This window comes from Raphanus sativus, chromosome 1, assembly GCF_000801105.2.
Source record: "Raphanus sativus cultivar WK10039 chromosome 1, ASM80110v3, whole genome shotgun sequence".
NCBI classification, from domain to species: Eukaryota; Viridiplantae; Streptophyta; class Magnoliopsida; order Brassicales; family Brassicaceae; genus Raphanus; species Raphanus sativus.
Genome location: NC_079511.1, coordinates 8355487 through 8379812, shown reverse-complemented (window position 1 = coordinate 8379812; position 24326 = coordinate 8355487). Strand labels below are relative to the sequence as shown.

Genomic DNA, 24326 nt, shown 5'->3' with positions numbered 1-24326 from the left:
TGTGTCTCTGGATGAAAGAATAAGTCAGATTGTGTCCCATTATGTAACCAACTCTAAAGAAAAGCAAAGAAATGCTTACAGAACAAGGAGGAAGCCAGAAAGAAGGGGGCAGCAAGTGCACGTTGTCTGTACCAATCTAACGTGACGAGTGTCCAACTGTTGTTGGTCTTAAAATACGCGTGAAGATGCTTAAATTCTCCATGAATATAGACGGTGTATCAGCTGTGTTAAAATCCAGAAGCCTTTCCCACTCATCAACCCTTAGTTTGATTTGTGGATTAGTTGATATGCATGTAACCGAGGATATCTAAGCTCTATCAACCCAACCGATCCAAGTGAAAACCAAATCACAAATCACATACTCAGCATGTTAAATTAATCATCTAGAAAACGAATTGATCACGGATTAGATCCAAGTTTGCTGATTACGCGACAAATTAATATTATAATGAAATGTAAAAGTAAGAGTAAGAGTAAGAAAAGTCGTCCAATGCAACGAGTCTTTTTCTTTTACATAATTGATGGAAGCTTTATTTTTAAGATTGGATAGAAAATTCAATTTATTGTTCACTGAATAAAACTCAAGATATTTTTTTCGCTAATATAAAACTCAAGATATTTTTCACTAATATAAAACCCATATAATTTTGAGTTTATTGGTTAGAGTTTGTAAGATATGAAACGTGGGCTATACAAGTAGATAGGATTAGATTAAACGAGAAATATCATCAAACTCGTGGGAAATGGGTGGTGGTTGGTTGGGGAAGGAATGCAGATCCGAAAGGCAAGTTGAGTAACGTGTCCAGTTATATTTGTTCTTAGTATCTATCCATCCACCATTTGAGTTTACCTTTAATTTACAAACTATTATTTGTCTGTACTTTATCATGGTATACGTTTGTATTCCTTCTGTTGAAAAACGAAGCTCTATAACCTTAATGTCATCAATATACAAAATAGATGCAAGCCAGTATATTCGTTTAGTTTTTTTTTCAAAAAACAGCAAGAGAAACACTATAAAAACTTTGCATGGTTGACTTTGCTAATCGTAGATTCATACGTAGCCACGTTGTATAATACACAGTATACAGTCAATCATAAGGTTTCGTTTTGGTTGTAGGGGAAAGAGTCTTATAACACAAATGATAAAAGGATAATATTTCTACATCAACGTAAAGTATAACCTCTATAAATTAATAATTTATAAATTAATATCTCTATAAACTAATATAAATTTATAGTTCCGAATTTTTTTTTTTTCAATTAGTATCTCGATAAATTAATAATTTATATAAATTAATAAAAAATTATAGTTTTGGTGTAGTTCCAACATTATTAATTTATAGAGGTTTTCACTGTATTATGTTCGCCGCAAAGTAATCCCTCAACGTGATGTAAATGCCTACAAAAGAAGTGCCAATTTATGTGGATCAATACACATTGTAATAATAATCATCAATGTTTTTAGCTTAAAGAGAAGACGTTGCAGTGAGATTCTTAATTGGATCCTGACTAGCCTGCTGGCTGTAGTTAGCTTGGAAACAGAAGCCTAAGAAAGCAAACATGGCAAACCGTACATTTTGTTTTTTTTTTAAAGATGGAGTATTTTCATCGTATTACTCCGGTTTTTTCCTACATAATCAAATAACTCCGGTTCATAAGAACCTATCCCCCACATCATCGAATCGAACCATAAATCTTCCTGGTAACCAGCAACCTCTGTTTAATAAAATTAGCCCAACGTCTACCTTCAGCCCAGCCCATTAATACTAACTGAGCCAAGAAACAGTGCAGTGGAATCCGTAATCACTCGCGAGACCCTGCGTCGTACAGTGAGAAATTTTATATGAAATTATAACATGATAAATTAGAAAACCATACAAAACTGTATGAATGAGCTCAGTATTCACTTTCCTTTGACTATTAACCAATAAATAACATTAAACTGCTGATTGTAAAATCCTCAAAGTGGTTTATTAAGTACACTTTTCATATTAATTTCATGCAAATAACCATAAATAGTTGGTAAAAACATTAAATATAAATTAAATAAAAGCCCGATTTGATTTATTCATCATTTCATTCATCTCTAACTTTCGCGACAAGCGGGGATCAAAGGAAGAAGCTCCGTGGCAACGAACTCATCCACGTGTCCAAAAAAACAAAAAAACTCAACCCCTCCCTCATTCACTCCGGCGATGTATCGAACGGCGGCGAAACGTCTTCTCGGAGCTGGTTTCGCAACCAGCCGCCTCCTCCGATTACCCAAGCCCAGGCCCACCACCACCATCATCCCTTACTCCTACACTTCCCCTCTCTGCACTTCCTCCTCGATGGGCCACACCGAATCTCCGATTGGTAATCAATCCGTAAACCTTAATCAACCGGATCCCACTTCTTCTTCCACGGGTACAAGAGAAGGAACTCGTCGAGATGAGAGCAGCAGGAAGCCGAGAGCTGAGTTTCAGGAAGAGCAGGCTCGTGTCCTCGCCGCGTCTCTTCGCCACGTGGTATGTGTGTGTGTATATTCGTTTCCAAATTCAAAGCTCGTAAAGTTTCAATCTTTTATGTGTTTTGTGCAGCCGAGGTTAGGTTGGACGGAGGAAGCGATGATTGCAGGTTCGAGAGAGGTTGGTGTGTCTCCTTCCATTGTTGGCTCTTTCTCCAGGAAAGAAGCTGCTCTTGTTGAGGTTAATAATGTCTTTTTATCTTCATAAAGTCACAAAGTTTGAAACTTTAGAGTGTTAGTTTGTTTGACTTTTGATTCTTCTTGTTTCAGTACTTCATGGATGAATGCTTGCAACTGCTTATCGACAGAGTAGACTCTGGTTTGGATCTGCAAAACCTGATTCCCAGTGAACGTGTTTCCAAGCTCGTTAGGATTCGGTTGGAGATGCAGATCCCTTACATGTCCAAATGGCCTCAAGCTCTTAGTATTCAAGTCAGTTTTTTTTTTTTGGGATTTTTTTCTTTTTCTCTCTCTGTTTTTGTGGTAAGTTTTAAAGCAAATCCTGATTTTTTGTTTGGCGAAACAGGCGCATCCGGCGAATGTTCCGACGAGTTTTAAGCAACGGGCGATGTTGGTTGATGAGATATGGCACACTGTTGGAGATGGATCTTCTGATTTGGATTGGTATGTCAAGCGTACTGTTCTTGGAGGTGTTTACTCAACCACCGAGATTTATATGCTTACTGATGACTCCCCAGGTTCTTAAAACTCCCTATCTTTGGATTACATTGCTATGTGTTTGAAGAAAAAAATAACATAAAAGTTTTGATATCTTCGTTTCATGTTGAGCAGAGTATCGCGATACGTGGGCGTTCTTGGATGATAGAGTCAAAGATGCTTTTGATTTGAAGAAGAGCATACAAGAGGTAAGACAAAACATTCTCACTATGCTACAACTTGGATTGATAACTCACACATCTTCTGTGGCAGGCCAAGTATTTTGCACAAGACATTGGTGCTGGAGTTGGGAAATCGTTTCAAGGACTGATGAATGGAGTTATGCAGACCATGTCCACAAGGGGTCGTAGCTCTGCTTTTTGAAGAAAGATCATCACACCTTTACACAATAAAAGATGCTTCATCCTTTTAAGATGATTCTCTAGTACTTTGAGTTTGAGATACGCTCTAATAATATTATGATATTAGTATGTATGACCTGAAGTTATAAACTATTTACTCAACACGAGTCACGATGTTCTCTTATCCGGGAGTGAAAGGGACCAAGAAGGGATGCCTCAATGGCTCAACGGTTACGCTTTCTGCTGAAAGAGGACATTTTTGTTACTTCAACACCTTACATATGAACCATATGAAGCTGTAGCTGTACTTTGGTTTTGTTTCCACTCTATTATTACCATGGCAATCAATCAGGTTCATTTAGCATATTGGTTGATATCTACATCTCCAATACAATATCTGCAATCACGAAAGAAATTCGATTAAGCTTTACTAAACCATTATCTTTGATGTTACATTCATAAAATATATGATGAGATAAACTTTTAATTATGACATAAATAAATAAACATATCTGTTTAGCAAAACTCACATTCAGAATCCGTCTTGTTCCATTTATTGGCGTCGACACTTGAACGAGCTTCATCCATAATCTTATGATTCTCCAAATACTTTTTTGCTGTAGCATTTGAACGTTGTGGATGTATCTTCTTGTCGAGGATTGTCCTTAACATCTGCACACATAACACAACATAAGAAAGATGTTTTAGTTTTACGTAAATGTAGTTTTTTTTTTACATCTTTTACATAAATGTAGTTGAATTCAGTCGTTTTTATTTTTACTATTAAAAGTAGTGACTGGATAACTTATCATACATGTATAGACATAATACCTTTTCCATTCGTGTATTTGGGAATGAATCTCCTCTAGACAAATCAAGAAGAGGAGGTGGAGTTTTGAAGCCGCTTGTGCAAACAAACATCTTCTTGAGAAGAAAAGAGAGCGATTTCTTCTTCCTGATAATAACATCTGCATTAATCGCAGTAAGATCTTTGCTAGAAACATTTTCTTCTTCTTTTTCTATCTTGGTGCAGATATTGTTTCCAAGGGTTCCAATGGCTAAGAAGGTTTCTTCGTCTTGAGCCCAGCTTTGGAGGTCTTTACTCAAATCAGGTCCTGATGATTCTTGAGCTATATATACACATCATCAAACAGGTCAGTAATCTGTTCGAAGATTTATACTGTCTTTGTTAGTACAAGAATATACTCACGACAATCTGAAGTTGACTCATGCTTCTTACCACCAAGTTTTCTTTGAACCCAACTAAAAATCTGTATACGACAACATCAAAATATTACAAGATCAAAGAGAGGTTTACACAACAAAAAAAAGTTAAGTTAACTAGGACAAAAAATGAAAACAAACCTTCATGTTTCAAGAGGCAAATAAATATGTGTGTCCAAAAAAATTTCTTTTTCTGTCAATGATCTTTTTATCTCCTTGAATAGCCTTTAGGAGATAAAAAGATGAGGATAGTGGTCCCATGTTTTTAAAGACACTGTAAACACAAAATCCCTGAAGCCAGCAAAGAGCCAGCAAATCCAGAAATGGGCTCAAGTTCCCATGAACCCTCGATATTAACTTCAAGTCACCATCTCGAGCCCCTGAACCCATCTTTGTTGACTTTGTTGAATGTCGGTTCACCAAAATCGCATTCTTTATGCTCCCTCTGTTCCAAAATACTTGATGTTATGGATGATGGCACAAGAATTAAAGAATGTATTTTTATCTTAAAAAGTAGCATTGAAAAGAAAAATTAAAACTAATCCAACCAATCATCAAAAAGATTATAAGACTCTATTGGTCACACAGCTTTCAATAAAGATATAACTAATATAAAAAATATCAAAACATCATCTATTTTGAAACATCCAAAACTCTCCAAAACTCTCCAAAACATCATCTAATTTGGAACGGAGGAAGTATAAAATATGGCTTAGGAGATCGAAATCGAGAAACTAATTGAAGGAAAACATATGAGGGTTGTCTGTTCAAACAACTATACAAAAGTTTTGTAACAAAACTAAGTAAAGCTTTAAATTTGGATCAGGCCGTACAGAAATTACATTTAGTATGTAAGGTAAATGTACAAAACTTACTTTGAAACTATTACACTCGAATTCAAAATCATTTTGTTCTTATAACTATTCGTCTCCACCACATGCACAGCAGACATTTGAGCAACATTCAAAGCAGGCGACGCAAGCAAGCGCTGTGAAGAGCTGTGTGAAGACAAGAACACATTGATCATTGAGCTTAGTGCAGCACTGGACGCAACACATGCAGCAACATTTGTTGCATAAGGAGGCACAACAGCTCGAGGCAGCCTTCACGAACTTCTCAGCGGCATCAGGCGCTCTCTGTTCTCCAAATCCTGGTGGAACATTCTCTCTGGTAGCTGTTGTGTCACCAAAGCCTATCCCAAAGTTTCGTAGTGGGATTGTTCTTGATATCATCTTCTGTTTCTCTCCATTGCTTGCTGTCTGTTGGGAAAAAATTGATGAATATATAAGTTAAAAACGAGTCTAACTTGTTCATTGGAATAAAACAAATCACAAAGTTTTTGGTTGAAAGGGTTGCGCTGTTTGCATAAATACCATTTTCTTTCCACCAGTGTCGCTGGGTTTCAATACTTCTTGAGTGTTCTCCAACTGGATCATTCGAGTATACTCAGATGGTACGCCGGTTTGGATGCTTAGTTTAGTAATCTGAAACGCAGTAAACAATAGAGCAGAATGAAGAAGATAATCCTGAAGAGGACAAAATAGAGGAAGTGAACTGTAAGCAAACCTTTTCTTTTAGCTGTTTGTCTTCCGAGAACCATGCCTCAGCAGTTAGCAAGTCAATCACATTCTTTGCAAACACCTGAATGACAGCTTGTGTTAAACCCGAGTGTCTTTAGAAGAAATCTCCTTAACAATATATGATAATGAGAAGGAAGGTGATCATACTTTATCAAGGGGTATGTCTTTCGCACTTTGTACAGTCAAGTCTGCAGAAAAGCTGCTAAAGTCTCCTAGCAGACCATTGGCTTTCACACTCTCAGGGAACTTTCCTCGGTATCTCCCATATATCATCAATGGACTTGTAGAGGTTAGATCCGGAATATTCGAAGGGTATACCTATTAGTAATCAAAGGTTCCACTTTCAGTTTCCAGGCATTAACTTCATCTAGTCGAAGGAAACAAAAACAATTTGCCAGAAAAGATAAGCAAAGCAATCTTGAGATAGAGGCACACCTCAATTTCATCAAGATTCTGAAGGGGCTCAATTGTTATATTCAAAAGAACAGTGGATAAAGCCCTTGTAAACAATTTGTCTAATCGTTCCTGGATGTGATCTGTACATCAGATAGATGGAAAATGTTGAAGAAAAATAAATAACATATAATATATTTTTTTCCCTTTAATTCACAAACAGAGTCAAAGTTTTACCAGTATTATAAACAGATTCGTGCTGGCCCCTGGATAGATTTGCAAGCATCTGCAGGAAGTAGTGGTTACAGAATACACCTGAAATATTTCAAAGAGTCCACACATGAGAAGATAATTTTTTTTTAGAAAAAGGATAATCCTGGTCCTTTCACATTTAAAACCTTGGAGAAAGTTTTACCTAACCCAAAAGTGTGTATCCGTGGACACACTGATCCAGCACTAGTAAGACGTTTCTTCATTGCATCACAAATGTGTCTCTCATCTTCAACAGACCCATCTGTTACGAAGAAGATCATAGGAAGGGAGCCACGAGTATTCGATAGCATTTCCACAGCCTGGAAGTATTAAAAGAAGTTGCCCAAATTAATGCCAGGACGCGATCCGAGGAGCTACAAGTGAGCGGCGGAAGTTACCTTCTCTAGGGGAGGGAGCACGTTGGTACCATCTGCGACAACAAAGTTCTTGTTCATCCACTCAATGCCTCTTTCAACCGTATCTGGAGTAGCCGGCTCCATCGATGTCGAAAACAGAGAAGTATCATCGCTGAAAGTCATGATATTGAAGGAATCTCCCGGATTAAGCTTAGATAGAGCTGCCGATATCGCATTGTTTACATTCTCGAGAGGTTTTCCAGTCATGCTTTTACTTATATCAACAACAAACACTACCTCCCGCTTGAACGCCTGAAGCAAAGCAAAAAGAAACTTAAAGATTGTACTTAAGATAGCATTCACTGCACAGAAAAAAAGATGTGTAAAATAAAACCTTGGTTCTTTGTTGCTTTCCTGGAAAAAGATAGAAAGAAAATATCTCTCTCTGATCAACATCTTGAACAGGCGCAGATTGAAGGAAAAGTCCACCAACTATATTACTTGAAGAGGCCTACGAAAAAATAAATAAAAAAGATAAACAATCTAAACTGGAGCACAAACCGAGGTTATCCAAAAGCACCAGAGAGACTTCATACCGTATAAGAAAAGCTAAAATCTGTGTTTGACCACTTCAAAACATCTGTTTCATATGAAAACCTCAACTTCCCTGCCTTCCTCATTTTTTCCTGTAATACATGAACGAAATAAGATAAATTACAGGATACAAGAATGTCGTGTTCAGAAAGATCTATAAGACCACCAAACCTTTAGCGGATGACTGCATCCTTTGCAGAGAACTTCTGTTCCAGTACCGGCGTTAACACTCAAGTAAATCTTTTCTCTCTTGGAGATTTTCTTCACCGCAGGGGTCACATACTCAGGAAAGTTAAAAGGAATATCAAGGAAAAATTCTCCTTCGTTATAAGTCAATTTCTGGGACCAAGACATCTTGATAGAGAGGTTAGTTCCTCCATCAACCTGAAAACCAAGACAATAAATGAAATATACAATAATCAGAAAGAGGAATAATCCAAACAAAAAAAAAACAACATTTGAGTTGAAAGTTCCAGCATCACCTGTGGTATTGTGATGGTGAATATGTTTGGTTTCAAGAAACCTCCACTCTGAGGTTGCGCCGTCTTCTCCAACTCCTGTCCATCCTCAGCAGTGATCAACTGTGTTGTGTAAGATTTTCTAGGAATCTCAACCTCAACACCTAGTATTGAGCCCTGTTTAGACATGCAAAAATTAGCTTGAGAGATTCCATCAATGCTCAGAGTTTGAGCTAAAAGACTAATGAAACCCTAACAGTGAGCTAATTTCATAACCGAAAATCTCACATTTTCCCGGAAAACACCTAACATTTTCTCGGAAAATCTCAAATTTTCCCGGGAAAAACCCTAACCTGTTCACCCATGGGAATAGCGATGCGGCAATCACACCTCTTGCTTCCCATGACGCAATGCACACGCCACGATCCCGTGACGGTGACGAGAGCCGTGTCGAGATAACAGTCGACGTCGAGCTCGATCGCGTTCATCTGGAGAGGAATCAGAGCCGGGGGGTCGCACCTGCCGTGCACGTGGGGCTGGTAGCTGGGCAGGTCCGGGTTATCCACGATCCCAGGCTCGTGTATGACGGCGTAGACCATCGGCGCGGAAGGGAGGTGAGAATGCGCCGCCGCTCCTCTCTCCATGGGGGAAGCTAGCCTCGGCGCCGCGACGGCACGGTCGTTCCCGAAATAGATCCGTTTCGCGAGTTTGAGCCCGTCCTCCACCGCCCTCGCGAAATCCTCCGCCATCGTTTAGCGAAAGAGAGGCGTTTGTATTAGGGTTTGTTTTGGCTGCTTCTTCTCGCTTCTCTCTTTTGTTTTCTGATAACCAAATCCGTGAAGACGAATCGAATCGTTGAGGTTTGTTTCTTCTCAGAGTCGAGCCGCGCATTATATTTTCCACTACATTTATTTAATTTATATGAATTATGTGTTTTAATTACTGAAGTGCCATTTTCTTTTTAGGTTTATTACTAAAATGCCTTTTCTTCTTTTGGGTGCGATCGAAGATCCGACGGCGGAGAGCTCTGTTTAAGTATGCCGACAAGATGGGCGAATCAGCTACATCCGGATTTATTTATTTTTGTCCTTCGACAGGATATGGTGGACCTACAAAGGAAGTATAAATGTTGTTGAAGCATCGGATTCTAGGCTTTAATAACGTTCTTCAACGGTAACATCTCATGGATGCTTGTGCGCACTCACGTGACGGGCCCTAGTCGTTGGCTCATGGGCTATCCATTGCGCGTATAATGCGTTGGTGGGATCGTGTGACGTATCCACATACACTTACTTTTGGCTGGATCTATTAATTAATTGGCTGGACGGTCTCTGGCATGGTATTTTTGGTGATATGGTCTTTAAACAAATCAAGACTTTATAACCAAAATACGTTTGTAGGGAATCATGATTATATTATTAGATGCCGAGATTAACTGATACTACTGTGGAGTTATGATTCATCAATAATTGCTGGGATTACAACTATAATAAATAGTTAGTGGAGTTAAGATTGATTGATGCTCTGATTACAACTCGAAATTTGCAATCTAATTATAGAAATAGTGAAATTGGCATTAAAACTAAGAGAAATGGTTAATCTTTTAAGCACAATTTAACGTTTTTCAATTTTCTTTTTCGAAAAATACATTTTTATATATTACTGTGTTCAAAAACTTTTTTTCCTGGCGGTTAGATATAAATAATTTGATATTTTAATTTCATAAACATTGAATCTTTGTTTCCCTAGACAATTTGTTTCGTCTTTACCCTAGGGCCTAGGTCATCCTTGCGTAACACAGACAAAAAACTTAGGACGTTTTAGATTCCACCTAGAAGATGATGGATGTTGGCGAGCCAAAAGGTGTGTCAGAGAAACCTTCTACGTATTTACATGTCTACTGCGTTCCTCCTTCACCACACTCAAAGCTTGTAGCTCTTCCATTAACCTTTCATACTCACTTTTAACCTTCTCCAGCTCACTGCTTAGATTCATGGCCTGCACGTAGACAAAAGACCCAAATTGTATCACGATCAAAATCAAGATCGCCTTTAAATCAATTTGTTACGAACTCATTATCGTATAATCTTATTCTGCAAAGGAACCTCATGGCGAGATAGTCTATCGATGGATGGAATTGCCATTAACCAACTTAATAACTAATTAGTAAATAGTTTAACAAAAGAAACAGAGGACAAGAATCGAGGCTCTCCATATGTTTTGATATGCCTTTAGAGGAGGTTAGGATTTAGCAGGAACAGGGGTAAAGTCAAGCAAATAAAAGAGACGAGTAATTAGAGAAAGGTTGTTTATGTCATAAGAACGTACCTTGACTTCAAGATTTTGACTTCGCACCTTGTGGTCCAACCATCTGAGTATCATAAAGATTTATCAATTTATGGCACAAATCACAAACAAACGCAGAAATTGACAAATATATGGTTTACATATTCACTTACTTTGCTCGGAGCTTCTTGTTTTCTTCCATCAACTTGACAATCTCACTATCTTGTGACTGATTAGCAGATCCTCGAATGAACTTCAGAGCATGTGCACAATCAATGAAATTAGAGAAACGGAATGGGCAGAAGTGGCTACAACCTAATTTTACTATCATGTTTCTGTGTGGGGCACATGTCCATCAATGCATGGGATATATATATCATTCATATATGGGAAATGCTATATCTACACTTTTTGTATGCATTTCTAGATATTGGGCGAAGTCACAGGATTAAACAGGTTCAATAGTGGAAAAAAGTGAGAGAGGAGAAGGGAAACATATGTTACGTACCTGTTCAACCCGAATATGCCCCGGGACAGTGAAGCCATCACTTCCCACCTTTCTTCTTGACGCTGCACTTGCAACAAGATCAGGATGTTCTTTCCTCTTCTCCAACACCACTGCAACAATAATGCAAACGTGTCAGTATCAAGGATAATTCGGGAACGCTGTAAGAGGAAATATAGTACAAAAATTTAAATGATAGTACAAGCATTTGTAATAACTTTAGTAAAAGAGTCGGTTTTTCGGTAAGATATTGCGTATTGAGTTGTCTTATTCTACTTCTTTTAAAGTTTGGGAAATAAAATTGTTACAATGTCTATATAGAGCCTTTGCAGCAATATCACGTGACGTTTCTTAAAATGGCACAATCCTGGACCAATCATAGGGGTTAGAGCAGTCAATTATTTAGAACTCTAGTTTTGGTGTAGTCAAAGACCAAGTATGATCCCACTTTCTTCACAGTTTTAACTCTTCGTAGCATTTTACCTGGCTCAGTTGAAACTCTTGGGAGAGATGCCAAGTTTGCGTTAGGAAAAGCTGCTGGGAAGCCTGGAGGAGGGTTTATTGTTTGTCTACCACTATATCCAGCAGAATTCTTCTGGAGCATGTTGACATTTGGCCTACCGCCAGTTTGTACATTTTGGGGAACCTTAAGACGAGACTTCTTAGTATCGTGATATCCAATCAACACACAATGGCAATTCCTGTTGATTATCAATCATTTGAAACAGTATGAAACACAGCTAGAGAACAAGATATGTATCTACTTTGGCGACTGAATAGATAAAAGTAGCAACACAATAGCCACCGAAAACGATTAGGATTAAGAAATTACCAATACTCCGTTGTCATTTCCTTTAAACGGTTTTCAAGTTTCTGAAGAAGGACCGTTTTCTCAAAATCCTGCTTGTTATGGGTTGGCTCAACAAAATTAGCTTCTAGAGCACCTGTAAAACCATAGAAGTTAACATAAATTCACTCATCAGATAGAACGTTGCCAAAAACAACCAAGTCAGTAGGAACTCTACTGTTTTATTGATTCATCCGTTTTGCAGCTTCTTACCAACAATTCCTCTTCCTTTGCTGTTTGAGTTGCTCACGACCTGCCAAAAAGGCTGAAAACAAAACGAAGCATACAAGGTCAAAGTAATATACAAGATTATATGCAGGATTTGTGATTAAAAAAACTTGACAGGATACGGCGGTCTTTAGCTGCGGTGAAACAAAAATTGTAGCAATTTTGAATCTAAATATAAATATGTTAAGTAGATGATAAGTATCAGTATAGAGAGGTCCAGCGACTTTTAGACACTTCTTCCAAGAGTTATATATGGCACAGCCTTGCAAACAAGGATGCAACAAATTATAAAAATATTATACTGGCAAACGATAATTCTTTTTTCTATTGAATATGAGCTAACACATTTAATATTTCAAAACTCACCATTATTAGGCGGTTTTTGTGATAAACGCAGAACCCACTAAGGTTTACTTTGGGAGCTTCTTTCAGAAATCCAATCGTCGTTACAACTTCACCCTGCTCATTGAAGCCGGAGATTGGAATCTTTGTTAGGGAAATAACAATTACAAAGTACTAAAAGAAGTCCTGATATTTTACGCACCTCTTCACGTCCAGCAACCTGAGGCTTATACAAGATGTACTGCGGATGCTTGAGATCATCAGCAACGTTGTGCTGCTGGACAACCTTACCACGCAACAGAATCTTGAAAGCCTCAGGAATCCGCAAGTATAGTATGGATAGGTAAACCTGCAAAGAGGTATCAGCAACGAAATGTATAAACACAGTTTCCCTTCATCCATGTCTATGTGTATTACGTATTTCTCATGAGTAGATTCAAGCATACATGTATGGTTCAATACTAAAGTGTATGCTCCTTGCACATTAACATAAGCATAAACAGTTCCCAACATACTGACCAAAAGAAATAGAAGCTTACACGAAGAGAGTAGGAAAACCGGGTCGCAATATGATCATTTGTAATCTTACATCCAGTTTTTTTAACGTTTCCTTCAATGAGAATATCCTGTAATAAGCAAGGAACAAAATAAGTTCTCAATTAAATGATAAAACTTGGCAATGAAAAGAAGATCAGAGACAAGAACGATAAATAATATTAACCTCTGCGGCCGAGTCAAAGTCTAATTCCAATTTAGCATCGCTGTTGAGCCATAAGTTATAGATAATAACCTTTGTCCCATGTGATCCAATGTCGTCAAACTGCCAGAAGGGAAAAAAGAAGCATGAAGTTATAAGTGGAACTTAAAGCTCAACAAATTCTTAATGAATAGCATCACAATAGTGAAATATCCGACTCATGAATCTCAAAGTTTTAACCAAGTCACCCGTAATTATACAGATTGTAAACATGGGTTGCATGGAGAAATCTTTTAAAAGAAGACTTGCCTGCTGCAAAAGTTCTGCCTCTGTTGAAAACGGAGACCATTCTAGTAGAATGGAGAGACTGGATATGAAATGTTCTCGGTCTTGCAATGTCACAAATTCGCTAGTCGATGCCTTATACTCGTAATCCAACTGGTTATTCATAAGCCTACGCAGTAAGATTACAGAAAACAAGGTGCATTTTGTATGTATGAGAAAAGAAGACTCACAATGGGAACAACTATTCTATCATGGCCAGTACGTGTCAGGTACGTATAAGAAAGGAGCCCTATACTTTGCGTCCATGTTCTAGCCAGATAGAAAGAGAACAATTCAGCAAATCGGAAAATGAATAATTAATGGAGATTAACCGACAATTGCCGCTCACTGGTTCTTAAAATGGCGGCTGAATACAATGACATCTGCTCCAAGTCTCATTGTGCTGGTCTTGAAACCATTACCATCTAAAAAGAATCATAACGAAGAATGAGATACAGAATCATACTCTAAAGATTTTGCTGCAAAATCATAAATAGAGATATGTGTTGCAAAATCATGACTAAAGATACGATTCGAAGAACAAAGAGAAGGATTCATACATCTTCCAATGGCTGAATCCGATTTCTTATCTGAGAATCCGAAACCCATGCAATGCCGCATTGCCTGAGGATCCATCCCACCACCATCATCTGAAAATGTAATGAAAATATGATCAGAAAATTGACAAAAGTCTTGCTTTTGCATGCTTCCTTAGTGAAATGTGGCTGAACTTAACATGCAAAATTACCTTGAACTAGCAATGCTGGTGCACCATCCCTTGGATTTATGGTTTTATCTACAATGACAAAAGTGGCCCCGTTTTGGATCTATAGGGTGATAAAGATACAGAGCACAAAACACATTAATCAATTGTCATTCAGAACTTTCAAAATTATCAACTAAATATTTAGGCACGCTTTCACCTCGATGGAACAAAAGAAAAATCGTCAGAAAGTGAAGTGCCTGAGTTCCGGAAGGGACAACTTCACTATAGAGTTCCAAAGAATCATATACAAAAAAATTGAAGTGCATCAAAAGAAAAGACGTACCTCATCAACAGCGTTGTCAAGCAGTTCCGCAACAGCTGCAGGTAGAGAAAACCAGATAAAATCTTGTTTAAACGTTGGTTTCAAATAATGTTTGCTAGCCACATACCAAAAAAGGGGGAAATCATAATTACATACCACCAAAAGCCCATTTATGTGAAGTAGCATTGGAGTGAAGGAACATAGGGTGCACATGAAGATAATTTTTTCCAGCTACAAAAACATATATCAAGAACAATAAGAAAACACCAACACAACCAAGCAAAAAAAGAAGGACAAGGTGTCATACTTGGCTGCTGAGACTTTGAACTAAGTTCGTCGTTGTAGCTCCCAGCTTTCCAGAATTGCCTACAAACAGGTGCAGGGCAAATGGTAGAGGCTGAAGAAGTGACGCCGGCATCTTCAGGTGGAGTCCGGACTTGATCAACCACGCTAGTGCTACTCTGCGCACCACCGAATGATCCCCTATTCTCTTCTGAATCTTGAGGTAGAGACTGATGATGCCCTTTGGAACCATAACGGTGGTTCTCGGGTTTAACAACCACCAGAGCATCATGAGGAACGTTTATACTTGCGTTGTTGTTGCTCATTTCCTGCAAACGTATTGACAGTTAATATCAGAATCACAGATCATAGATTCCATATGAGAGCCTGAGACACCTATCAAATCCATCAGAAACTCACGGGAAAAAATCATATATCTGAAGAATGAATGACCTAGAAAATTAAAATTTAGGGGAATAGCAAATCGCAAAGGCTCTTTGTGAGTGCGAGCGAGAGAGAGAGAGGATACTACTCGCTACGAAGGATTTGTGTTTACCTGACAATAATTCTCATGCAATTCCACTGTTACTTTCCTTCGCGAGCACAGTGTGCGACGATGTGAAGAGAGAAGGAGAGGATAATCAAATAAACGATGGAAATCGAGAGTGATTAACTGATTACCAATCCGGCGTCGCTTTTGACCTAGGAATTTTATTTTCACGGCGTTGAGAGAGAGAAGGCGATGAAACCTAGACAGTTGAGGAGTTAGTTATCCCGGAAAATTGCTTCCCGTCTAAACAAGGCCGCGATACGGAGAGAGAGAGAGAGAATTAAATTAATTGAAATCCGCGACTGAGCGAGAGAGAGAGAGATAGAGAGATAAGGAGTCGAGTCAGACGCGGTCGAGGAGAGCTCTTCTTGAGAAAGGGAGACTGGGAATTTGGGGGAGGGAAGGGTTTGTGGCTTCTAGAGAAAGCTGTTGAACGGGAAAAACTATGTAGAGAGTCAGCCAGCTATTATGTTATTTCTTCTGTTGTTATTTCAACTCTACGCCTAAAAAATTAAAATAAAGTTGACCAAAAAGTACAAAATTTTGTTATGGTATTTTTGAAAATTCCCCTAAATTAATATTAATTTATTGATTAAATTATTATTTTAAATTTATAGTTTATTATTAACTAACGAAATGCAAAGAGAAAACTATAAAATATAAACAAACAATTTTTATATATTTTATGACTAAAAAGAAATTAGTAAAAACATGAATAGGCCTGAATCTATGTCATATGACTCAAATGCATCTTATTACTGTAGTTAAGAGATCTAGTCATATATTTACATAAATAATTTTGAAGATTTATTAAATCAGTAGAATTTAAATGTTTTATCATAAGATCCATAGAAATGTTGAACCGACCCTGAATAAAAGGAAGAAGCAAAAATTGCGGTTAATATCTTCATGGAATTAAAGAAAAAGAGCAGACTCTGATGCATGTTTAGTGCAACGACCAACGCTGAATTGGTCTAGTGGTAAAGAGGTTGCGGCTGTAACTTCCGTCACCCAGATTCAATTCACGGTGAGAAGAACTATTTACAATGTTTGGGTTTCCGGCAAAGAGGTAAAATTACCTTTTTACCAACGCTGAGTTGGTCTAGTGGTAAAAAGGTTGTGGCGGTAACTTCCGCCACCCGGATTCAATTCACGGTAGAAGGGACTATTTATAATGCTTGGGTTCCCGGCAAAAAGGTGAAATCACCTTTTTTTTACCCAAAAAAAAAAGAGAAAAAAAATGTTTAGTGCAACGTTTCCATCAGATGCTACACTTGTCTTTCATCTGGTCACAACACATAAATTTGTGTATATGTGCATATATTCTAGTCGAAAGCACAACTTAGATTACCACTGAGGTATGAAAAGTAACTAACTTTTTATAATAAATTTTATTATTTATTATTAATTATTATTTTAGATTTTTTAAAAATACTTTGCATAAATCAAATTAGATATCTAGTTAAATATAAATTTTCAGATATATGAATACTGAACTCCAAATAAGTACAAATCAAGTTAGATCACAAATATCTTTGAAAATTTGGATATCTGATTTGTATCAACTCTGCTGAAAGACAAATATTACATCTTCATCTAAACAAATCTACTAGTGTTAGTTTGTTATATTTATTGTGAAATCTTATTCACCATATATTGCGATTATATGAACCTCATACATGTCATAAGCAATTTCATACACAACTTCATGCATAATTCTTCTTGTTAATAATACATTTTAAAACTGAAAATTACATAAGTAATTTTAATACATCAGTTTTGCGATGTGAAACTCGTTTTCACTTTTTTCCACCGTCCAAACTCTAAATATGAGCGAAAAAAGAAATCTTGACGACCCAAAAAAATAACACTCGAAAATTTGAAATTGTGTTTATGAAAATAAAAGTTATGTGAGTTTTTTAGATGAAAATAAAGAGGAAATGAAGATTTGTTGTTTAGAAACACAAAAAAGTGGTTGAGGATTGAATGATAGAGGTGTAAAAAGTTCAAAAATTGTTGTTAATGGTGGTTGAAGAATTGATGATAATGGCATGATTGTAAATAAAAAGAAATGTTTATGATGTTATAGATTTTTTAGCATTTTCAAAATAATTAAAAAAATAATTAATAATGGTAATTCTGTAAATATTTCAAAAACATAGAGATGAATAGAAACTTTCAATGGTAAATAGTAATGATTAAAAAAAAGTAGGTTTTGGGATTAACTTGAATTTTTAAGTTGGTTTTGAAAGAACCTCTTGTATTATTTACATGTACCAGCCTAACAACTGGTTGCAGAATAAGCAGTCCAATCCTTAGTTCCTTACCAGTTACCACTTCTTTCAAGAGATATTAACCAGAACCTTTGTTTTGTGTAGTATTACGAGATTATAAATATGTAATCTGTTACGTGTGGGTATCGGGTGAGGAAAGATAAGAGCAAGTAACCAGATTTAAATAAAAGTAATTTGGTTTAGTGATGGTTAAGTTACTTTATCTTTTATGCTTTAACTATATAAGAGGGAGGAGGGTTTTGGTGGAAAGGTTTAGAGAGTTTGAGTAAGCTAATAGAGGGGAGAGTGATGATCTGAGTGAGAGAGATCTTGATCATACCCAAAATAATCAGTCTTTTTATTAAAAAAAAAAACAGTGTTTCATCTTTAATGATCAACTTTGGTTACTTTTGAGATCCTAAACGTATCATAATCATGTTACAAGAAGGTGAGCTATTCAACTTCAGTATCATTGTTTGTTGAGCATTTTATCACAAACACAAGAACATTTAAAATCCTAAGAAAATGATACTACGAGACTCTAGTCTCTAGTCTCCTCATCTGCCATTAGAACACTGGCACTCAAGAACGGAGGCTGTCTTGGAGAATCAAATTTACAATCTTTGTTCTTTAACATATAGACTATCTCAGACATGGACGGTCTCAATTCTACTGAAGACTGAACACACAGCAATCCGATTTCAAGAACCTTCAAGGCCTCTTGCTCTGTGAACATCCCTTTTAACCGTGGATCCACCGAGGCTTTTAGAGTGTCTGCTTTGAAATGTTCCCATACCTATCCCACACAACATCCAATCAGAGCACATTACAAAGCTTAAATATGATTGTGAGTGTATTATGATTGTGAGTGTATTTTATCAAGTTGAATATGTACAACCGGATGAAACATTTGCCTTGACCCCAAAATTTTTAAAAACTGTTATACATATGTGGTGTAGCCCCCAAATTGTCGGTTTATTTAATTAAAATTAACTTAAAATGTGTATGACCCCTTAAATCTTTGATCCAACTTTAAAAGAAAACAGAGTTTACTTACAGAGTGTAAAACCGAGCTAGTTCCTTGCGAGAATGCATTGTTTTTCTTCCCAGTTGCTATCTCAATAATAAGAACTCCATATGCATAAACGTCAGCTTTCTCTGTTAGTTGGCCTTTGATTAGATACTCAGGAGCCAAATAACCCCTACAGTTCCCAAAAAAAAACAACATCAAATTCTATACTCTAATTTTTGAAACGTGCATTGGTCGAGAGAGTACACACACAAACACTCACAGTGTTCCAGCGATCCCAGTATTGGTTTGAGTTTTGTCGGTTCCTAATGAACGTGCGAGTCCAAAGTCAGCTATCTTGGGACTCAGGTTCTGATCAAGGAGAATGTTGCTGGTTTTGATGTCTCTATGGATAATTTTCACCTCAGATCCTCTGTGAAGGTAATCTAGACCTTCTGATATTCCTATAATGATGTTAAACCGTTGCTTCCAGCTCAATATGTGGACTGTGTTCTTCACTGCAATATCAAAACAATGTTATTTCACATGATTGATTGTTTTTTTTAATAAAAGAATGTTTGCAAACTTACTGAAGAGGATTTGATCTAGGCTTCTATTATGAACATATTCATAGACAAGAAGACTCTTTGGACCTTCGATGCTGCAACCAAGTAGTCTCACAAGGTTCTTATGTTGAACTCCGCTGATCAGATTCACTTCGTTGAAGAACTGATCCGCCCATTCGCGGGTGTTGAAGAAGAGCTTTTTGACCGCGACGACTCTCCCATCAGGAAGAAACCCTTTGTACACAGAACCTGCCCCTCCTTGGCCTAGTTTCATCGAGTCGTGGAAAGACTCCGTCGCCTTATCGAGCACCTCGTATTTGAAGTTAGAACACGATGGAATTTCAGCTGAAGAAAACAAAGATCATGGATCAGAAAACAGTTTCAAGAAACAAGAAACCACCATATACATTATCTCAAGTACCTTTTCTTTCCCTTGAAAACCGTCTGTAACCGATGAAAGCACCAAGAGAAGTAAGAATAGACAACGTAACCGCAACTACTGCTAGTTTCATAACATCTTGATCAGTCAAGTCCGGTAAGTACGATGATGAATTTATAAAGCTTCCTTCATCTGGACAAGAAAGAACACACAAAGTCTAATGAGTGACCAAAAAAATTGTATTTTACAGAAAAAAAAAACAATTAGAGATTTTTTTCCTCAAAAATATAGGATCCATTTTGCAAAACTGTTTTATTTGTTCTCAAAAAGTTTAAAATTTGCATAAGGTGCAAAACTGTAATGATCTAAACAATGTTCATAATAACGTTACATACCATCGTCAGGTTTAACTACAGCAGCATCGTCGAAAAACTTGTGTATAGAATATCTCAAGTAGCATCCTGTAAAGAAAGCTCTACCTTCATAACTTTGACAAGCTCTCAAGCTCGACCTAGCATGAACCAAACAATCTCTACACGAGTTACCATCAAGTCTTTGCCAACACTGAGCCAAAACGTAAACCCCAGGGCTCTCACCGGAGCTACTCACCGAAGCTGCGCCAAAGCCTCCTTTTTTAATAGCTCTAAGGGTCGCATTCACAAAGGCCTCATCAAGATCTATCCAGAACTTATCAACAACTGGTCCTGTTCTCTTGCATCTGGTTCGGTCGAATCTTGGATCGACGAACTCCTCCGAGAAGTCTCTGTTATCGAACCGTAAGAAGCAGTTGTCGTCGTGGACACGACCGGACCTGGAGCTCGAACATGTCTCCTCGAGCTCTAGTTTGCTCTCGTTGAAACAATGGCGACAATGGGAGACGGAGAGGTCTTGGCGGCACTGTAGGAACACGTAGATCGGTGGAGATGCGTCGGTGAAGGAAGACTCGACGGAGAGCTTGTGTTTGGTTATGAGCTCGTCGACGGAAGACATCGCTCGGAGGAAGTCAACTTGGCGTCTAGGGTTTACAAGTTGTTGGTCTTTATGTTGGCAGAAGAGGAGAGGCTTCGAAGCCACCGTCGTTAATAATAGTACAAGGAACAGAACCCACGTGAGGAAATGAGCGATGGAGACATTAAGTTGCATCAGAAAGCCGAAAGTCTCCGACACGGCGGCGCGTGATCATGAAACGTGCAGAAGAAGGAGTCTTTTCATATGCAATTACGCAACTTCTTGGTGCTATGATGGAGAATAACATCGATGAATTGGTTTAAAAAAATCCTCTGTTATCACTTCTTGTTCCTTACCCACCAACACCAACTCCGCCGTGTGCCCATGTCTCTCTATCTCCGCAACGGCGGGTGGATAGCAGTTTCTCGAGATAAGAGAAAACGGGAGAAGACGTTTTAGTAACGTCAATCTCAATCTTTCTGTAGTTCTGGTTCATCTTGACAGATTGAGAAGCTCTGTTTTTTTTTTCCGTTTTGCTCGCTCGCTTATTTTTGGATTCCGACAAGAGACAGAGAGGTTTTGTTTTGTCTTGTGCGCTACGTTTGTCTTAATTTAGGGTTTACTTCACCTAATTGTCCAACGGAAGGGCTCTCTATTTTTAGCGCCGTTTTTATTTATTTTTTTACAGATTTCAATTAAGTTTTTCAAATACTTTTTTAATCAGAGCTTTTCAATATTAAAATAATCAAAATAATTAAAATAAATAAGAGAAAATGAAATGTGTATCTCATATGAAAAACTTGCCAGAAAAGAAGAAGAAAGTTTACACTTCATAACATCAGTCTCTCTATTTTCTATAACTCTAAAGAAAAAAAAATATATATATATATATCTTTATATATAAAGTTGGCTTTTTTTTCTCTTTGGGGGAATTAATGCTACGTGGCATAACAAATTAATTGGGCTATTAAATTTTTATTTGGCCCATGAACTATTAAGTTTCCTCTTTATCGATTTTGGCGTCGTAGAGGAAAACCACCTTGCCTCTTCTTTTTTTGGTCAACCACCTTGCCTCTTCAGATCATACCTCTCTGGACCATTCCTGTGTAACGTCTGCAGTAATCAAATCTTCTTCCATATTAAACCAAGCTTTTATGTTGTTTTCACTACGCCTCCCACTCTGTCACATCAAATCACCCTCATCATTCTCTAAGGTAACGGATTGAAGCTCCGCCTATAAATTTTTTTCCTACCTGTGATGAACATCCTCATCTCTTTCAAGCACCAACTCCAACAATAGTGAATTTGTACACCCTTCTTGGGTTCTTGGTCGATGATTCTCAGAAGAATAATCGGTTTCAGGTTTCGAACATTAAGAAACCATTGTTCTTCTACGTCAATCTCGCTAAGGTACACACTTTTTGGCTATGGAACTCATCGTCTAAGCTTTCATGTTTCTGGACTCCGATCTGTTTCTATAGAGGATGTGATTGTGTATGAAAATCTGTGTTACTCTCATCCACTCAAAAGGCTCAATTTTTGTTTGGAAATTTTCTGCTTTAAGTGTGTCATCCCAAAGGTTTTTGCTTTGCTTGGTGTAAATATTACTTATGTTCTACATTCGGTAATTGGGTATTGTCATAAATTGATGTAACTTGGATTTGTTTCAGAGGTATATGCAGCAATACAATGATGTTCAACTGTCTTCCCTTGGGATGAGCATGCATGTTCTTAATCTCTCTCTCCTATACATTCTTCTTTGTATTGAGACTGTTATAGCCTTTACTGTTTGTCTCTTCAATATGAAAATGTGCAGCTATTTAAATGTTGTTACTATTGCTGAATTACTGAAGAACACTGGTTGTACTGTTGACAAGAGTAACTATCTCTATAGAATCTGAATTCAACATATTACATATTATAAATTACAGGTTTAGGCAACTAAGCTCTGTTTTCTGGAATATGGTTTGTTCATGTTAATAAAAATTATGACTTCAACGGTGGATATTATGGGTGACTTAAGGGGTCGCCATCTGCCGAAAGCTAAGGTGATTTTTTATGAGCAAACTATGATTGTCATGGATCCCATTCTTGATTTTCTATGGTTCTGATTTTGCAGATTGTATCTGACCAAAGAACCTGAATTGCCTGAAGCAACACAGCAAAATCTGCAGCTATTTGAGTATCAAAAGTAACTATTTCATTTTCTTTTGGAGTTTCCAAGTGTCATGGAAAAGAAAATTATATATACAATCTATAGCCATATCTAAACCCGAAAATTGAGTCTGTGAACTAAGTGAGCTTTGTTGTATATATTGTTGTCATTGACTCGAGTGTAGTTAATGATCCAAGTTTTGTTACTCTGTGTAAATTTGATTCGTACCATGTAGACAAATGTTTAGCCTTTAGTTTCATCTACTAATTATGTTGGTTATTTTTTACTAATTAATTTCTGTCAGAAACATAAGTTTTTTCTTTCTTATATATAAAGATTTAAATATTTTTACGGTTTGGTTAAGTACACATGAATTGTTTTAAAAATAATTTTAATTTAAATATTTGTATTAAAGTTTTATTTTGGAAAGAACATTTTTAATAAATAAAATATACAAGGGATAATATATTAGATCTATAAGTTGAGGACTTGATATTTACTAAGTTATAAATTATTTCGAAGATTTAAGAAATTACTATAATTTGAATTAAACTACACTAAAATAAACCAAAACACTTTAAAATGAATGTAGATCCTAACATACTCAACTTGGAATATTTCAAAACAGTAATTTTAATTAGTTTATCAGAAAACAAGTTCAATAACAATTAATTTAAAAAATAATATTATAGAAGTTTTAATAACAGTTGATTGTCCCTTCAGATTAAATAAACAAAAACTTCCAATTAAATACACCCTCTAATTTAAACATGATTATAATTATTCTAAGTAATATTATAAAATTAGACATACAAAAAATTATCTATGATTCTAATATAAAATTTGAAAAGATTTCTCAAATAATATATTACTAGGTGTTTTCCTGCACCATGTGCAGAATAAAACTTTTAAAATATAAATTTATTTTAAAATATAAATTTTGTTAATTTTTGATTTTATTTGCTTACAATATACAATCTTAATTTAATCATATGTAAAACTTTAAGATTAAAAAAATATTTTTATTCAATGTATATTTAGTAATATACTAATATATATGTATATCTTTTTGTAAAATATATTAAATCAAATTTTGTAAATGTAAGAGAAAATTTTGTTAAGTGTATAATTATCAAAACATAAAACTAAATAATTTTCTAAAATTTGTGGATCTTAAAAATAAACTAATAGTATTGGATTAGAAAATTACATTTAAAAATTGTATAATTTTGAAGAATTGTTTTACTAATAATAATTATAAAATAAAATTAACTTTTGAAAAATCCAAAATAATATTATATTTCTATTTATAACATAATATTATTTATTGCTATATTAATGATGATCTATGAGTTATTACCATATTTTAAAAACTTACTAAAAATACAAATCAACAATAAAAGTAAATGTCCATGTCAATGTTTAACGAAAATTATTTGAAAAAAAAATATATACTTATAAAAATATAGCTATTGCTATATTAATGATGATCTATGAGTTATTACCATATTTTAAAAACTTA

The 24326-nt window shown here is 36.4% G+C and overlaps 5 protein-coding genes and 1 long non-coding RNA gene across 7 annotated transcripts; 2 read left to right on the top strand and 4 right to left on the bottom strand.

Moving 5' to 3' along the window:
* Positions 1 to 2078: 2078 nt before the first annotated feature.
* On the top strand, positions 2079 to 3894 carry LOC108856002 (uncharacterized). The gene is made up of 6 exons (XM_018629875.2): positions 2079 to 2510; positions 2583 to 2690; positions 2780 to 2941; positions 3036 to 3207; positions 3302 to 3375; positions 3440 to 3894. The coding sequence occupies exons 1-6, from the start codon at positions 2199 to 2201 to the stop codon at positions 3548 to 3550; spliced, it is 939 nt and encodes a 312-aa protein (XP_018485377.2). The 5' UTR covers positions 2079 to 2198; the 3' UTR covers positions 3551 to 3894.
* On the bottom strand, positions 3787 to 5181 carry LOC108856154 (protein LAZY 3-like). Its single transcript, XM_057009205.1, has 5 exons — positions 4894 to 5181; positions 4739 to 4799; positions 4360 to 4658; positions 4059 to 4200; positions 3787 to 3925 (listed from the first exon to the last, which is right to left on the bottom strand). The coding sequence occupies exons 1-5, from the start codon at positions 4897 to 4899 to the stop codon at positions 3906 to 3908; spliced, it is 528 nt and encodes a 175-aa protein (XP_056865185.1). The 5' UTR covers positions 4900 to 5181; the 3' UTR covers positions 3787 to 3905.
* A 357-nt stretch (positions 5182 to 5538) lies between these two features.
* Positions 5539 to 9301, bottom strand: LOC108812379 (uncharacterized). The gene is made up of 13 exons (XM_018584631.2): positions 8739 to 9301; positions 8410 to 8562; positions 8099 to 8311; positions 7930 to 8019; positions 7728 to 7844; positions 7376 to 7645; positions 7141 to 7297; positions 6963 to 7040; positions 6768 to 6868; positions 6480 to 6650; positions 6319 to 6393; positions 6126 to 6236; positions 5539 to 6011 (listed from the first exon to the last, which is right to left on the bottom strand). The coding sequence occupies exons 1-13, from the start codon at positions 9132 to 9134 to the stop codon at positions 5673 to 5675; spliced, it is 2271 nt and encodes a 756-aa protein (XP_018440133.2). The 5' UTR covers positions 9135 to 9301; the 3' UTR covers positions 5539 to 5672.
* A 780-nt stretch (positions 9302 to 10081) lies between these two features.
* Positions 10082 to 15938, bottom strand: LOC108814170 (protein MICRORCHIDIA 6). Its single transcript, XM_018586683.2, has 20 exons — positions 15481 to 15938; positions 14950 to 15253; positions 14799 to 14873; positions 14664 to 14698; positions 14363 to 14441; positions 14175 to 14264; positions 13964 to 14039; positions 13806 to 13884; positions 13600 to 13728; positions 13315 to 13413; positions 13133 to 13219; positions 12796 to 12942; positions 12618 to 12710; positions 12237 to 12288; positions 12009 to 12120; positions 11660 to 11877; positions 11180 to 11289; positions 10845 to 10924; positions 10714 to 10756; positions 10082 to 10383 (listed from the first exon to the last, which is right to left on the bottom strand). Exons 2-20 carry the CDS (start codon positions 15248 to 15250, stop codon positions 10267 to 10269), a joined length of 2022 nt encoding a protein of 673 aa, XP_018442185.1. The 5' UTR covers positions 15251 to 15253; positions 15481 to 15938; the 3' UTR covers positions 10082 to 10266.
* A 2350-nt stretch (positions 15939 to 18288) lies between these two features.
* LOC108859558 (cysteine-rich receptor-like protein kinase 1) lies at positions 18289 to 21090 on the bottom strand. Its single transcript, XM_018633471.2, has 6 exons — positions 20097 to 21090; positions 19744 to 19893; positions 19347 to 19667; positions 19040 to 19274; positions 18805 to 18949; positions 18289 to 18543 (listed from the first exon to the last, which is right to left on the bottom strand). The coding sequence occupies exons 1-6, from the start codon at positions 20842 to 20844 to the stop codon at positions 18289 to 18291; spliced, it is 1854 nt and encodes a 617-aa protein (XP_018488973.1). The 5' UTR covers positions 20845 to 21090.
* A 593-nt stretch (positions 21091 to 21683) lies between these two features.
* Positions 21684 to 23073, top strand: LOC130497752 (uncharacterized). Of its 2 annotated transcripts, none has more exons than XR_008936747.1 (3): positions 21684 to 22059; positions 22581 to 22697; positions 22769 to 23073. It is a non-coding gene; the product is annotated as an uncharacterized LOC130497752 (long non-coding RNA). The 2 variants fall into 2 exon arrangements; XR_008936748.1 differs by having other exon boundaries at positions 22320 to 22697.
* Positions 23074 to 24326: the final 1253 nt, after the last annotated feature.